Source organism: Aulonocara stuartgranti, assembly GCF_965226115.1.
Source record: "Aulonocara stuartgranti genome assembly, chromosome: 22".
NCBI lineage: Eukaryota > Metazoa > Chordata > Actinopteri > Cichliformes > Cichlidae > Aulonocara > Aulonocara stuartgranti.
Genome location: NC_138957.1, coordinates 26,776,037 through 26,793,253, shown reverse-complemented (window position 1 = coordinate 26,793,253; position 17,217 = coordinate 26,776,037). Strand labels below are relative to the sequence as shown.

The 17,217-nt window shown below is 40.6% G+C and overlaps 1 protein-coding gene across 3 annotated transcripts in view; it reads right to left on the bottom strand.

The window, feature by feature from the left end:
- Positions 1-1,535: 1,535 nt before the first annotated feature.
- Positions 1,536-17,217, bottom strand: part of ext1c (exostoses (multiple) 1c) — a 92,921-nt gene continuing 77,239 nt past the window's right edge. For all 3 annotated transcript variants that reach the window (XM_082521705.1, XM_082521707.1, XM_082521706.1), the window contains exons 4-12: positions 12,924-13,031; positions 11,264-11,383; positions 8,731-8,863; positions 8,188-8,306; positions 6,323-6,418; positions 5,836-5,922; positions 5,558-5,718; positions 2,370-2,541; positions 1,536-2,266 (exon numbers count right to left, since the gene is read on the bottom strand). In XM_082521705.1, the coding sequence (XP_082377831.1) occupies positions 2,081-2,266; positions 2,370-2,541; positions 5,558-5,718; positions 5,836-5,922; positions 6,323-6,418; positions 8,188-8,306; positions 8,731-8,863; positions 11,264-11,383; positions 12,924-13,031 (1,182 nt within the window). In that variant the 3' untranslated portion in view covers positions 1,536-2,080. The remainder of the gene's footprint in view (positions 2,267-2,369; positions 2,542-5,557; positions 5,719-5,835; positions 5,923-6,322; positions 6,419-8,187; positions 8,307-8,730; positions 8,864-11,263; positions 11,384-12,923; positions 13,032-17,217) is intronic.

Genomic DNA, 17,217 nt, shown 5'->3' with positions numbered 1-17,217 from the left:
AGCTCTTTTGTGTAGTTTGCCTACATTACAACAAAGAGCCAGTCATTCTCTTTCTCAGTCATGTCGGATGCTATCGAACCACACTTTCGATTCCTGTGATTGTGCTTAGTATAATACTCTTTAGTAATTTATTTTTAAAGGAAACTCATCCTGTCCCAAATGGGTTTTCTATATTTAATTTTACTTTACCTTTGTAGTGGAATTGTACCTGCCACAATACACATTTTCAGTGTATCCATCACACAGCAAATTTTGCTCGACCCCATTTGGCCTTCAAAACTGCCCTTATTCTTCATGGCATAGATTTAATAATGGGCTGGAAACATTCCTCAGATTTTGGCCCATTCATGATCTGAATCCCCCGTTCCACCTCATCACAAAGATGCTCTGGTGACTGTAGAGGCTATTTGAGTACAGTGAGGTCACTGTCATGTAAAATAAGCCTTTTTGAGATTATTTGAGCTTTGTGGATGGACATGGACAGCAGTAATATCCAGATGGACTGCCATGTTTAATTGATGCTCAGTTGGAGTTTTACCAGCAGCATCGGCCTGAACTGTTGATACAAGGCAGGATGGATCATGCTTTTTTTCAGTCTGGTAAGCTCATGTGAACTATAATAATAATAATAATAATAATAATGGATTGCATTTATATATCGCTTTTCGAGACCCTCATAAACTTAGTTCTTAGTTGACAAGAGTAGCGCCACGTGTTGTCTTCGGCTGCTGTAGCCAATCTGATTCAAGGTTTGATGTGTTGTGCATTCAGAGAAGCTCTTCTCGATATCTTGGTTGTAGAGAACGGCTGAGTTGGCTTTCTAGCAGCTCAAAGCAGTCTGTACATTCTCCTCTGACATCAACAGGGTATTTTCACACACTGACCTGGCGCTCTCCGTTCTTCTAAAGATGGTTGTATGGGAAAATCCCAGTAAACCTTCAGTTTCTGGAGTTCTCAGACCAACCCGTCTGGCGCCAACAACCATCCCACATTCAGAGTTACTTAACTCACCTTTTTTCCCAACTCTGATTTTCAGGTTGCCTCAAACACATTTACTTGCCTAAGTTCACCGAGTTTTACTAGGTTTGGCATCACCATCCAGCAATTAGTCTGTCTTTTGCTCTGCATGACAAACATTTATCTGCATATATTCAAAATAAATGCCAACTTGGACTGCAAATGATAAATCCACTGGAACAAAGATTTTGGCTGTTTTCCTACAGATTTCGCTTATTCATTTAAAGGTAGTATTCATAATGATTAGTTGATTTCTATTTTTTGTGTGTTTTTCAAGAAACTGCTTGACAGTGTGATCTTCAGCAGTGTAACCAGAACTACATGATTCTTTTTATACGTTTGTAGCATAACTGGATGAAAGACAGACATGCCACAGCAGCCTCCCTGATTTCCTATCTTTGTTGCTTGTACCTTAAATTACAAGATGAACTTTGCCTCTGCTGGAAACGTGGCCACACACTGTGTGTTTGGCAATTATGGGACAAAATATGTGAACATTCTGCAGCACGAGTCCAGAGTTTGCATTTATAAATCACTTTATTGGTCTTACAGTTAGCATTTTAATGTGAAATGATCTGTTTCCTTGGCAACAGTAACATGGAGACAGATGTTGCCAGCTGGAGTGCATGGCACCGATACCAGTCCTTTGGGTGCTCCTGGCATGAGATAGTCATTCTCTCCTTGTTGCCACTGCAGTAGCACTGACATTTGAAGTGTTCACAAATGTTCCTTTTTTGACTATTTTAATCGTCCTTTCTCAGCGACAGGGCCAATCACAAGGACTATTTTAAGGCCCCAAATTTCTCAAGATTCATGGAGGTTGGAGAAGCATTTGAAGTACTTTTTATAGACTCCTTTCTCTTAAGCTCTTTATATAGTTCAGATCTCCTTGGGTCTTTCTTGATGATTGTCCATGTCACCAATGGACCTCGGTGCCTTTTTGTCCACTTCCCATGCATGAAAGACATGTCTTGAACTTTCTGTTACTTAGTAGCCATATTTGTCTGTCCAAAATGGCTCGAAACATGACTTCAACGCTCTCTAGTCTTTTTGTCCAGAAATGTTAGGCCCTCTCCAGGTCTTTGTACTTCTTGCGTAGGACGGACACTTGATCTTTGAAGAGAACGGGGTCCAGGCGAAACTGAGAATGCACCAGGGGCATGTAGCCAAACCAGTTGGCAAAGGAGTTGACGCACTCTTGCCTCTGGTTGAAGTGTTCAGGGTTGGCCCAAGGGACGCTCTTCGTACCCTGGGAGTAGAACAGGCACATGCTATTTAGCATCCAATCTTGTTCTAACAACCAAGTCAAGAGACTCCAGAGAGTATTACTTTGAAGACAATTCGGTACCTACCTGTGGACTGGGGAGCTCCTTGTACTGCTTCCTTTGAGCCACTTTGATCGGCGGCTGGTGAGTCACAGCAGAGACCAGGAAGTTCATAAGGATGTCCTCACAGTTGGAGGTGCGATCCACCAGAGTCCGCAGAGACTGAGGCAGGTAGTGAGTGAACAGGTAGTGGTAGTACCTGTGGGGAAGTTGAGAGTGTCACATAAACATACAATATTCATTGTATTCTTAAAGCCAGCAGGCAATGGTGCTTTATATAAAAGAGATATGTTTAAAAAACCCCATCTGACAAAGATATGCTGCCACTTCTTCCGCCAATGTGCTCTACCTGTCTCGCTTTCAGTAGCTCTAATGATAGTTTTAGCCTCTCATACCTACACTCATCATACTGTAAATTTCTTTAGACAAGGGCCTCATCTAACCTAAAATAAAAATGTAACATAACATGATTAACTGGAGGTCAAGCAACCATCTGTTAGCAGGCTCGGTGACCTCTACAGAGTAGATGGTGTGATGTATGCTGATAATATGTATCTAGGACAAGTTGATTTCTCCGCCGAGTGAGATTTAAGCTTTAAGGTGCCCAGCCGACTAAACTCCACTGATGCAATGCATATGTTCTTCAATATCAGTTTTAGGTGTATAGCGCTTTCAATTTACTTATCATTATATTTTCAGACTAAGCAACTGTCACTCTATTTTTTTAAAGAAGGTTTAATTGTGCTTCACAACCAAAATTGGCCACATTTATCTCTATGTAAGTTGCTGCCGTGGAGTCTCGGCGCGCCGTCAGATCAGTTTACTAATATGATATGCAGTAAAAATTAGATGAAGACTAAATTATCCATTCCCCCACTGAGCGAGTCGTGTTTTATAGGCTCACTATTCATTGGTATTTTTCTGTTTAAGCAGTAAAACGGGTTATTAAAGTTGGCGCTGATGTGTCTATAGGCTTTAGAGATTCAAATTAGCACGACAAAAACGTGTTTTTATTAAGTCTGCTGACAATAATGACCACATTGTCTCAAAATGTCACAAGGTTTCAACACCTTTTAAAGTACCCTGTCTGTGGTGTAATTACATTCTCATTGTATAAGAACTCCCATCCCTCTCCCATAGCACATAATCGACTTCGTGCTTTTCGAATTAATCAAACTGCTTGAAGTAATCCCTGAGTAATTCACTCTTGCCTTCTTTTTTTCCCCCTCCCGCTCACACAAATACATAATTATTCTTGATGCCTTTTCTTTCTGTTTGATTGTCCCTTATTGCTCATCATGTTGATATTTGTGCCATTATGTTCGGAGCTGCTAGAGTTCAAGTTCTCCCTTGCTCTCAGTTTTTAATCTTTGAAGCAGTCTGTTTTGAGAATTTAATGTCTGTTCTGTATTAGTTTGTCAAATGTTGCAGTTATTATAGACGAATATATCAAACACATTAAAAAGTCTCAGTACACCCTGGAAAAATGAACAAACTTTTAAATTTAGCCATTTGTAGGAGCTCCTGTTTTCCTGTAGCTGCTTATGGAGCTTACACAACAGTAAGAACTTCATTTTTAACCATTGCCTCCTACAAAGCTGACTCAGTTTGTTAACATTTCTGGGATGTATGGACTGAACAGCCCTCTTCAGGTCTTGCCATAACCTCTCAGTTGAGAACTCAGCAATTCCATAACAACGATCTTCTACCTTTTCAACCATTCTTTTGCTGACTATACTATGAGCTTGCATTTTAAGGTCATGGACTCCTGCCCTGATAGTCTCATTTACAAAAAAAAATAAATTGATAATTCTTAAATTCATTGTTTGAATTCAGCAATTGCACGGCACTCAATCCCAGAGGGAGCAAAACAGCCCCAAACCATGCTCCCATGAGATTTTGTTGTTTTCCTTCCTTTAAACATATGTTGTTGTCAAAATGCTTTAAGTTTTGTCTCATCTACTCACACAACCTTCAGGTTTGGTAAACTTGGGATCTGCTGTATTATTTTGTTCTCGAAAAGCATCGTATCCTTAAATTAAGGCCATTCTATTGAATATCTATTTTCATATAGTGGAAATATGAACAAAGATTTCGTTATGTTGCAAAGATTTCTATGATGGTTTTGCTGTTACCCTTGAGTTTTTCTCCGACCTCTCAGGATTGCATCCTGGTGTGATCTTTTCAAAGACAACTGCAGTGCTAAGAGAATCGATGAACAGCATTATGGGTTGTTATAAAAGATGCTGCAGTAGAGCTAATACTAAAGGGAATAGGAAAAGAAGCACTGAAGCGCCTTCTCTTATCATTTAGGTAATTTGATTAGCTCTAACTATGGCTGCCACCTAATTGTTTCTAAGTCATTTAACTCAGTTAGGAACCTTTGTAGGCAAACCTCCCTTGCAACATTGATATGCCTTATTTATAGAGGACACGCCAACCCACAACCCAATCTCATCTCCTTAATTGAAGCACTTGACTCCAAGTAGGAGAAACTGTCGGCACAAATATGTCTGTGAAGGTTCTCAGTCATCCAGGTCATCGTAGTCAAAGGAGCTTGCAAAGAAAAGCGTCTGGACTTCTTTAAGTTACTTGAAGACGTTTCACCTCTCATCCGAACTGAAGAAGCTTCTCGGATGAGAGGTGAAACGTCTTCAAGTAACTTAAAGAAGTCCAGACGCTTTTCTTTGCAAGCTCCTTTGACTACGATGACCTGGATGACTGAGAACCTTCATAGACATATTGCCGTACATTTTGGGAGGAACACCCTTCAGAACTGAAGAAGCTTCTCGGATGAGAGGTGAAACGTCTTCAAGTAACTTAAAGAAGTCCAGATGCTTTTCTTTGCAAGCTCCTTTGACTGTCGGCACAAAGTTTCACATACTTTTTCCAGCATGGATTGGAAAGATTACTCACATCTGTATACATGAAAGTGACATGTCTATAAAGGCGACTGAAGATCAGACCAATTAATGTAGAACTTACAACTCCAATAAAATGTTTTCCTGCTGTTATGTAATAGCAAATTCAAATAATTTTTTTACCACCGGATATGTGAGACAAACCAAGATTTTGCTGGGTGATTCAACTAAAGTGTCTTTTTTCTTCCTTTGAACCTTTAATTAAAAGACTAGTAACCACAAAGAAAGTTTTCAGTTATAAAAAATATGAAACAAATTATTATTCATTATTTTTTCCCTCCTGCGTTCATGCACCTGTGGTAGAAGGCGGCTCCAGTTAGGACAATAGAGTAGTCGTTGGTCCATTTGGAGGTGTAGCCCCAGGCCCGCTTCAGGGGATCCCAGAAGTGGCTTCTGGGAGGATAGCCTACAATCCGCTCAGGGAAGCTCCGCCACACCAAGAAGGCAAAGTTCACCTGCAAGTACAGAAAAGGAAGATTCAGGGTTTTTTTTGTTTAGAAATATTAATTTATTCATGTACAGTATGTGGGCGCTTCTGCTGTATGTATTGTGTGTTGTACATGTCCACACACCTCACTTGTCAGTAGGACCGTATCCTCATCCAGACTCAGCACTGCTTCCGTCTCTATGGCAACATGAGGTAGAAACCGACTGGTGGTCTGCGAGAAAAACAAAGTCACTAGTTTTAGCTCTGGTGCTGTAGCCCGTGGGATGGCTGGCTTGTGCTCTGAGAGATTATGAAATACAGTAAATCATGTTGAGTGACTGAGATGGGTGAATCACTATAGGTTTTGCCTTGGGAGGAAGAAAAACGTCTGAAAAGACACACATGGAAGAAGGGTTGAGAAAGTAAATGCTGCACGGATCGGTGGACACGTCAGATAAACACGGATGGTAAGAAAGACCAAAAAAAGAGACATCAAGGCGAAAAATAGATTAGCAGATATAGACAGCGAGTGAGAGACGCATAAACAGACTGAGCAAGCGACAGTTTGTCATTCTGTCACTCAGACGTCACAGCAGGCTACAGCTTGAGTTGTGAGTGGCACTGGCCCTCACCTTCCTCCTGCCATCTGTCACAGTGAGGGGGACAGGCATAGGAGGCCATTTGCTCCGACTGGGTGGCGGTTTCTCGCTGTTCCACAGAATAATGATCTAAAACAGAAGAGAAGTGGAGCTCATGTAAAATGTCGACATATAGATGCATTAGATTGATTAGAAAAGTAGCTGTCATAAATCAGTCAGGGATTTCAGAGGTATGATCCCTCACCCATATGATATCCCATATCCCATATGATAGTTTGCTCAATGATAAATTTTCATAGTCTACAGTTGCCTTAGGTACTCAAGTATCCAGACCACTTTAATTTTTGTACTCTTATTCACTTCATATCGGTGAAGTTTAATTTTTGGTGCTCTATGGGGTTTAAGTTTGGCCTTTAACTCAAGAACTACTAGAAACTTGTTCTAAAACCAAGTATGTATGCTTTGGTTTATTGTAATGCTGAGCAGGATTCCTGAGGGGTTTAATACAAATGAAAGTCAACACAGCCAGGCTTTCCCAGCTGATTTGACAAAACCTAAAACTCATTTGGAGATAACCAGTATCACAACAGTGGTTAACAACTTTCTCTTATTAAGTCGGGCTTTCTAGTTCAGGCTCTGTGCAATGTTCATATAAAAAGGTCATATAACTCTTCTTCAACACAAAATGATCCCTATTAGTGCCACGTACACGACTAAATATCTACATAAAAATTGTAACAGTAAAATGCAATACTGTTGCAAAAACAGCAAGAGATTAAGGCTGCAAAAAACTGTTATTCTGGTACGTTAGCGCACACAGAGCTAAAAAATAAGCATTTTAATTCAAGTTAATTATTTTAATGGCTGAGTGCACTCCCGATGCTTGTTTTTAAGGTAAGATATGGTTTAACAATGTTTATGTCAAAAAAAAAAAAGTATTCCCGCAGCAGAGAATCTGCATTACACTTAAAATATGGTGCTTTGAACATAACCTGCTCATGACTGCATTGTGTTCAGCATCAGTGATTTATCCAAGTAAAAAGAGAAACTCTTTTGAGAAATATAAAACGCCGATTTTAAGCTTGACGTAGCTTGCTAAACCACTAATCTTACTTTGTAGTTCACCCCTTTGGTCTCAAGTTGCATGTGCTCTTCAGCTGGTTTTCTTCAAGGACATCTCTGTTTTACTCAGAGCAGCTTCTCTTGCAACTTTTAGCTTAAAGACCTGATTGATGATGTGCTCCTGGCTCCTGGCTGCCCTTTTATTGGCAGATCATCTAATTCCTGCAGAGAACATCTACTGACTTGTTAGAGTGACTGTTGGGTTCCAGGTCACTTTCGCGACCATGGCATTTCTTGCTTGGTTGCACAGTCTGTCCAGATGCACAACTCTATGAAGTGTGGAGACTCATCTTTTTTTCCCCAGCTGCTCAATTTTATAACCTGGTGAGATCTATACTTCACTATAATTTTGCTCTGACATCACTGAATCTTATATATGCACAAACTAAATTATGCACAATCCATTCACTTTACGACAGAAGTTATTGAAGAGGAATTTGAAAAACAGTGGAGAGCACTGCAGCAGGAGTAGACATGGATGCTTTTCAAATGAGAGATTTGCAATAAAGGTATGATAGGCCCCGTGATAAACAGTTAAGAAAATAAATACCTGAAAGGCACTGTAGTACGTTCTCAACATTTCTTAAAATGTGTTTGCTTTGCCTTCAGGGGTTACTGAGTGTAGCTTTATAGAAACATTCACAATTATGCATTTCAAGTTAAACTTACGATTATAATATGTGAAAAAGTGACTACTTTCTGAAGCAACTGTACACACAATCCAACTTTTGCTTATTATTATGACAAAGTTACATAGAGAATATCTCAGTATGTACCTGTGAGCAGTACTTTGACTTAGAGACCACCTGAAGTAGCTTCATGATTGGTTGAGACTGGGAGACCAATGGAGAGACAGCATGGATGACAGCAGTGAACTCCTGTCCTGGAGTGACTCCTGAGCAAAGTCATGAAACAAAGATGTGCACATGATGAAATGTCTTATCTGTCTGAACATGCGCAAGGTGCTGCTAATCTAAGCCTAATAATACTAATATTTATTTGTACTGAACATCATCAAAATAATTTCAAGCCACCATGAAGAATCTGAACATTTAAAACACTGTGCTGTAGAGAGCAATGCTGCAGTTTAATGCTGCCGTAATTTATAAAATAATGTATTTAAACCGGATAAAAGAACAAATATTTGGCAGGAATGCAAAATTAAAATCAATACAGACAAGAACTTAAGCAAATATTTGAGAACAATTTGTGTAATGTTGAGTGTGGCGTCTTAATTTTTCATCTCCTTTCCAACATCCTTAGCATGCAATCAAGATTCGCAAGCTGTGCTGATTTGTTTAAATAAACTCTGCATTTACCTAATCCAAGGTAGTAGAAAGGGAAATGTGCAAGATGAGTGGAGTACTCTGGCAGGACCAGCAGACCTCCTGGGAGGTAGTTCCACATGTACTTGTTCCTCGATATGTGAGAAAATACACGGTCCTTAATGATCTAAGAAAGGAAAAAAATTGGATGAGGTTCGACGTGGGTTGCAATGTGAGAAATACATGTTGGCTTTATGCATTAAAGTGGCTGTTGTACTCATCGAGTATGAGCCTGCATCACACTCATTTTTCCCCTTCTAAGCCAGTGCATGAGAATTTTAGAGCTTAATATAAACTGCACTGCAGTTCAAGTCCTGACACACTTGTCTCTGCATATTTTAGGAGTCCGTAATGACAGGATCTGTGTACTTCCCATTGTACACCAATAGGAGGTGTCCATGCAGCAGCAACACTGGCACCTGAAGTCCTCTGCCTCACTGACCTCAAGCTGACTGCACAGCTGTCTCTCGTGCGGAGGTCCCCTCTACATGCTGTATGCATTGTACATAACCAGCTTATCACTAACCTCCAGAACCTTCCTCTTATTATCATTTGCACAAATTCCACACACCAAATTAACTAGGAGCTCCCAGACTCCAGTTCATAAACATCTGATTATAAAGTTTACCACTCGTTCTGTGATTTCTTCAGATTTCAGCAGCATTAAATCTGTTGTTTACTCACATTGACTTTATCAGAGTGTTCAAAAACTTCTTATATAAGGAGGTTTGGCATTTCTTTTTATGCATCATCTAACTGCTGGGCCAACCTTCAAATGACATTCTCTGAGCCAGAGTAGCTATCTTTGCAATGCATTTCTTTGCAGCTTGTTCAAAGACAAAAAAGTGAAGAAAACTCCAAGCTCTTTGTAATTCCGGTTTAAGTTTTTTCTTCTACACCTGATGTGCAGCATATCAAAAGTCATAATAGTCACCAGTAAAGCAGAAACTGGCAGGTTGAGACTGATATTTAAGTAATGATATATAATTTCTATACATTTGGGGGATTTCTCTAAGACGGATCAGATGTGCTCTGCTTTGAAATGTTTCACAGACCTAATTCAACACAAAACTGAGATAGTGAAAGAGTGGAAATACAGACCATGGGCCAACCCTGTAATCATAATGATACAAGGGTGTTTGATTCAAATATGACAACTCTGCTGCAAACCAGTCTTCTGAAAGAGGACTGATGATACAGGACGCAGGCAGGAAAAAGGCACAGGAGTAGTAACTCCGCCTGTGTTTATAGCAGTTTTCACTTGAAACGTTCGAGTTCTGCACATTTCTGAATAGATCTGTATAGCAGCAGAGAAAAACTAGGTTTGCAGTATTACCCACACGCATATTTGTGGGACACGGATCTTGTGTTGACACTAGGGGGTCAAAGCTTAATGTGATACAAGCAAAGCGGATTTGTAAATTCCACTCCCACTTCAGTCAAAGAGCATTTGAGTACAGAGCAGGGCATGCTTTACCGTGAATATCCTTGTAACTGTAAAGTCTGTTAAATTCACCCCTTGCTTCTCCTGTGCAGTTTCAAAATATCAAAATGGCAAAGGCCAAAAATGTTCAGACTGAAGCTTCAGAACGGGACTTTACTAACCAATAACTGATGTCACCGTGGCTACAGTCATGTGAAAAATAAAGTTTTTACAAGAGTTTATGCAGTCCAGTGAAAGGCTAGGTATACCCCATGATTCAATGACTTTTAGTAATTCTTTTCAGACTTTATTAGTCTCTCACATGATTGTAGAGGAATCTTGGCTGACTCTTCTTCACAAAGTTCCTTCAGTTCATCAAGGTTTGTTGGCTTTTTTTTTCCCAGCACAGCCCTCTTAAGGTCCCAACACAGCATTTCAGTTAGGTTGAGTTCTGGACTTTGCATCATTGCAATAACTTAATTCTTTACTTTTTCAGTCATTCTGTTTTATATTTGCTGCTATGTTTGGGATCAAGGCTCTCTTGCACAACCCAATTGCATAGTTCTTTTAATAAACAGAGGAGTTCATGGTCAATTTAGTAAGTATAGGCCTGATGTCTTGTGGGTGCAAAATAAACCCAAATCATCAGACCTCCACCTCCATGCTTGACAGTTGGTATGAGGCATTTGTGCAGATAAGATCTGTTCACCAAACCTCTCTGTTTTATAATCCTCAGACTAAAGTGCCAAAGTAACTGGATGTGTAGTAACCTGTCTCATCAGATAGTTCAGTAAGTATTCAAAACCTCACTGAAGTACTAGAGCCAAACTGAAAAAATCTTGCCCTGAACTCACATATTACCTGTTAAGAGAGCTATGTTAGCTTGTTAGCATGTTAGATTGGAAATGTCTGAAAATGCTACAACAAGCAAGTGGTTTTTAAGTGTCCTACATGCTATACCCAGGCAGCACTCCATCCTCTGTTTCAAATCGTGAGTTTGGGCTTTGCCTTTGAATATCTGATCCTGGATTTTACCAACAACATCTGGTTGGATTTTCTGTGGCTGGACCTTATTATCAAGAGTTTGTCCATTCTTGGCCTGACCTCCAGTGTGGTGAGAACTATCTTGTCCACCGAGGAAAAGTAAGCTTCCCACAACATCTGTGTCCTTTGTCGTAGAGCCAGCACTCTCTCGTTCCCTACTGCTCTCACTGTAGATGGCACCTAAAGACAAAAGAGAAAAAATAACATGGTAAAATTTTTAAAAAAGCAATTTAAGAAAGAGAAAAAACAAATACGATTAAGATTTTTCCTTTGATGGTTGTCAATTTAAGGCGTACCTTTTAAAATAGTCTAGAACAGGATAAAAAGAGGGGTTGTTTAATTTGGCCCTCTAAAACATTTAACACAGATCTGATTTAGCGGCTGTCAATCAGATAATCAGACCCTGATTAGTGAGGATAAATTGGGGGTTTTAATGAACCACCAAAATTCATTCATTCGTTTTAACTCAAAGTGGAAGAAATGCGTGTTAAACGGTGGGACGCCACAAAAATCTCCTCTTTTTTTGAAAAATTCTCCTTCTTATTAATTACAGTGCATGTTAAAGATGGCTTCACTAATTTCATCTACTGTCTGCCTGCACTCAGCCTTGCATTAGTTGCGCTCAGATCATAGACGATGTGAACATCGGTGTCTAATATACGCCCGTTTCCAAGTGAGACTTTTGCAGGTGTGCAGAAATTCAACTGATGAGGTCAGCTCATTCAACCAATTCTACCCTAATTTGAAAATGTCTCCCTCGCCCTGAGCTCCAGGGAGCTCGTGCCTGCTCATTAGCTGAATGCCAATTCATGTCCTCTATTGGTCAGGATCAAAGCGGATCAATGCAGAGGAGACATGATGTAATTTGTGTGTGAGGGAGAGAGATAAAGGTTGTAGCAGGGAGAGAACTGGCTTTTCTCACTGGCTGTTTATTTGTACGTCCGTGTAACAAGGCGACACGGCGAGAGAGCGAGTGCTTTTGAAATAAAGCTGGATTAAGGCCTTTTGGGGTGTTTAATCTCAAAGAAGCTCGAAGCTGTAACCACCATGTTTGATACAGGTAATGCCTACCTGGATGTTCTGGATGTTTTCCAAGGTCCATGTTTGCATTTAAACTAAGCCAATCCTCTGCACAGATAGAGATAATACTGGCTATCAGTCTTTGTAAGCCTTACAAAGTAGGGTTTAGTGCTTGTGTTTTTCTTAAAAACTGTTTATTCTGTTAAAAATCGAATAATAGAACATCTGATTTAAAAATCGAAAGGTTGCGATACGCCCTAGATCCCTTAAGCTGGCTTCTTTGTTGAATATCAAATCCCTTCACATGTTTCCTCGCTACTGTTGCTGCCAAATAGTGGCATAATTCCAAAAGAAGGTGGTAAAATTTCTCAACTTCGCCTAATCCAACATGACTCCTAAACCAAGGATACATATCTCTGGATATGTCTTTAATTATAGTCATATATTCATCTGCTAGAACTGAAGACGCCTTATTTGATGACAGTGTATAACTTAAAGGCTTGTGAGCCACCCATGAACTAACACAATTGTTTGTTTTCTTCTTTAAATTATGAAAAAACGCAAGTATGTATTTTATGCAGATGTTATGCTAAGACCCAAAACATCCCGAATGAACATCTGGCCGTCAACACAATGTCTGCTTGCATGTGTTAAGGTGTTCACCTGTGTGCGGACACTTGTAAATGCTTATGTCCGTTACCTGAAGTAGTAATCTTTCGTCTCCCTCAATGACCGCTTGGTTCCACTGTATGACGTCAGAAAACGGCAGCTCCCAGCCGTTACTCAGCAGTACTGGGATACACGCCGCCTGGACACACACATGCAAATAGAAATAAGAGTTTAAAGAATCTTAAAGGAAACAGTGAAAATAAGAAACCAACTTGTGTAACGTAGGAGAAAATATAAGATTTGAGAAGCTGCAGATGAAATGGGTTCCTTCTAGTTTCTTATAGCCAGATCGCCCCTGATGGCACTAAACCCAGGATGTAGTGAGACTGCAAAATTTGGCTTTGTGGGAGAGAACATTTGCACGTGTGAGGCCGAAGCTGTAATCACGCTGCGTTACATACATAGATCTGGCTGTGCACGACTAATTCTTGAGAATACATAGAGCCACCCAAGAACCAAGCAGGCCTGCTTTGCCAGAGCCTTCCTTTTTTAAACGCGTAGGTTGCAGTGTCATAGGTTGTTGTTGTTTCCCAAAGAAAAGCGGATTTTGAAACTGGTAACGTGCAGAGAATGCCATGTGAAATTCACAGTCAAAAACAGGCTTATATCCACAGTTGACATCCAGTGAGTCAAAATAGGTTCCTTCTGATTCAGCCCTCCTTAGCTGCTGGCTTGGGTTCCCCTTTGGCAATAAATGCTATAGCTTGATATACAGCTGCATGAATACAATGTAGTCTGGAGGAGTGTAGCCCCAGCTGCTTGGCACTGTGATATCCCAAACTGGGCAGATAATATGATCAATGCTTCTGTGTGTGTGTGAGACCCTCACAGAGTGGCTGGAATGAGTAGTAACTTCATCTCTACTTTCCCTGGATACTCCGGAGGTTTGTTAAACACTGTCATTCATATAGATGCAAACACAGATGTGGCTGACTGGGCTGACTCACTCCACGCTAATTAGGTACAACCACTGAGGGGGACATGTGTGGGGTAAGAGGAACACTGAGGGAAAGAGAGCAGAGAAACTAAGAAGCAGTTGATGCGTTACAGCATAATGCTTCATTGAAGTGGATTTTTGATGTTGTCTTATTTCTTCATTTACTGACAGGTTTTTGATGTTGTTCTCCTTTTTTTTGCTACCCTTGCACCCCCTTTGGTCTTCCCCTCTCTGTAAATCTATCAGATTTTCTCCTTGTTTACTTGGTTTTTTCAATTTCTGTTTGCAGCACTTTCATCTCATCCTGCTCAGTTTTTCTTTCTACTCACTGTGGTCTAGACTGTTGGTAGATCTGGGTTTGTTTCCACCTTTTTTTTTTTAAATTAAACCACCAGAGAGAACAGCACCGGCAGCTGATATTGTAGAAATCAACCACTCTCTCCGGCCCATCGAGACTTCCACGCTCCAGCGTTCCATCGGAGAATCAACCTGCTGAAGGACACTCGAGCAGGACCTGCACGTGCATGCGTGTGTGGGAATTAGCACCTGGTTAAAACAAGGTCAAATGAAGATCCTCGAGTGATAATCCAAGGCCTTTAATTTTAATTTTGCAGCAGCTCACCGGAGCCTTCTCCCTGAGAGATAAATCACTGTGAGGGTGAGCTTCAAACGTTTTAAAGCCCCCTCTGCCTGGAGGTAGAGGAAAATGAAGGCCTCTGTGCTGTGTAGTTGTTTTTGGTTTGTTTGCATTGGGAGACGAACAAGGGGAGGCTCTGAGCGATGGTGTATGTGGAGGAGTGTGCAAATGTGTGTCTGTGTGTATACTGGAAAGCTGGCAGCAAGTTTCCTACCACAGTGGTAATTGCCAGTTCTTCTGTGGGCTTGGCTAGCACCAAAAAAATAATACAAAAAAATGAAAAATGAAAAATAAAGAGTACACAAGTGAAAAATCTTAAAAAGCGCCTTGAAAGGAAGAGAGAGAGAGAGGCTGATACGGAGGAAAAAACAAGAAAAAAAAAGGAAGGCAAAGAGGAGAAAGGGACCGTGACAGCTACCTGCTGCCAAGCCGAGTGGGTTGTGTGTGGATTTGTCCATTCAGCAGACATCAGCGGCGGTGGGGCAGGCTGCCACTCCCATAGATGCTTCCGGACTATTCACGCAGTTAGAAACACACACTCACACACACCACGTAGCCCCAGAGAGCAGTGCAGCCAGGGAACACTGTAGCAGCCAGAGAGTTCAGTGTTCGGCAAAGCTAAAAACAGCCACTGCTGCTTCCTGCACTGGTGTGAGACCATCAACTTGGGTGGCAGAGTGAGAACTACAGCACACTGTTAAAGCGTTTAAACTATTCTCTCACTCCACTGCCTGTGGTGTCTTTATTGTTTGTGTGCTTGCACATTTCACTGATGGACTTAAATGAAGGATCCTAGAGTTTGTATAAGTGCTCGCTCGCGTCTGTGTGTGTTAATGGATCCATTTTAGGCTAAAAGGCCTTTCAAATAGCAAATAAAGACTTTATGGCTCAATCTGCATTCAGCATAGCACAAAGGTCTGGGGCAAAACATTTGCAGATGTGACCATTAAGGTGTCAACAACCAAAAACACTGCACAAACCGCAGCTTTGGAACATAAACATTCTGCATTCTTTGCACTTCCCTGTTGATTGAACGGTAGTATGTGAGATGGAGCTTGTTCGGCATGAACGGTTTCACTGCGGTTTAGTTATTCTAACAGCGTTGTGGGAAAATCAGCAGATAATGCTTTGATAGTTACTGTGTTAGTATAGTACATGTGGGATTTTATCTGATTGTTTATGCAGGATTTAGTAAAGTCCTGAAAATAACAACAGCGTTTTGTAAAGAGAAAACTTTTGAATCATGTTTTTATTAGTATGTTACTACATATGCTTGAAAGTAATTACGATTGGTAAGCACACAGAGTCATGTGAAAAAGGTTTTCAGGACTCTGTGCAGTCCAGTGAAAAACCCCATGATTCAGTAGACGTAACCTTCTAGAACAAGTAGCAATAACTCGAATTGTTTTCTGTAGAACTTTCTCTCACATTGTTGTGAAGGAATTTTTTCCCATTCTTCTTTATAGAATTGCTTCACTTGATTGACGTTTGTGCTAACTCATTTATCCGCAGCTCTCTTAAAGTCCTGCCACTGCATTTCAATCAGGTTGTGGTCTGGACTGTGACTGGGCCATTGCAGCACCTCGACTTTTTTATTTTTTTCAGCCATTCAGGTGCGGATTTACTGCTGTGCTTGGGATCATTGCAATGTTGCATGACCCAATTTTAGCCTTGCTTTAGCTGTCAGATAGTCAGAGTTCACGGTCAACTTAATGACTGCAAGATGCTCAGGTGCTGTGCCTGCAACACGAGCTCAAATCATTGCACTTTTACCAATTTGCACACTTTTGCTATGAGGTGTATGTGCCGTGTTTGGTTTTTATTAAATGTGGTGCTGGTTTTCTCCTGGCAACCTTTGCAAACAAGCCATTCTTGTTCAGTCGTCTTCTAATTGGACTGTCGTGAGCTTCAAATTTAACATGCTAACTGAGCCCTGGGGAGTGTGAGATTTGTAGTTTGTAGTTTATCCGAACATTGCATGGAGTAACCTTGTTGTGAATTTGCTAGGGCGTTCACTCCTGGGAAGACTGGCAGCTGTCCCGAATGTTTTCCACTTGTGAACAGTCTTTCGTGCAGTAGAATGATGGACTTCAAATTATTTAGAAACGTCCTTAGAACCCTTCCCAGATTGATGGGTAGCAACAAATGCTGCTCTGAGGTCACTGTTGATGTCTTTCCTCTCTGGCATTGTGTTGAACGCACACTTAAATGTTCCAGACCGGCAAACCAAAACCTCTGCTTTTATAGAGGTGCTCACATTTGATCCTTTTATCAGCTGCATTTTATTAGTATTCCCTGGACGCTTTAACCTCTTAATACGTATAAAAGCAGTAGGGGTGGACTTTTTCACAGGACTGTAGAGACTCCTGTGAAACCTCTCATTATCACACTGTACGCCTTTTGCATAAAACATAATAATGTAAGCTTGTTTGAAACCAAGTTTAAATTGGCAACATTAACCATTCATAATCAAATAAGTAAAAATCTGGCATGATAATAAGATCATCTAATTTGCTTCATTCAGCTCCTGTTGGTATCTTAAGCAAAGAGCCCACCAACTGTTAGATCCTGACTCAAATAACACTAAAGCTCATCGGTACATGAAAGTGTGTAATATGCATGAGCAAGAACAGAAATATATCTAATCTCCAGCGAAATCAATAAAACTGTTGAATCTTTAAGCCATTATTTCGCATAGATGACTGGGCCTGAGAAATGTAGGTGTAAATCGTGAAAAATGACCTATGAGAC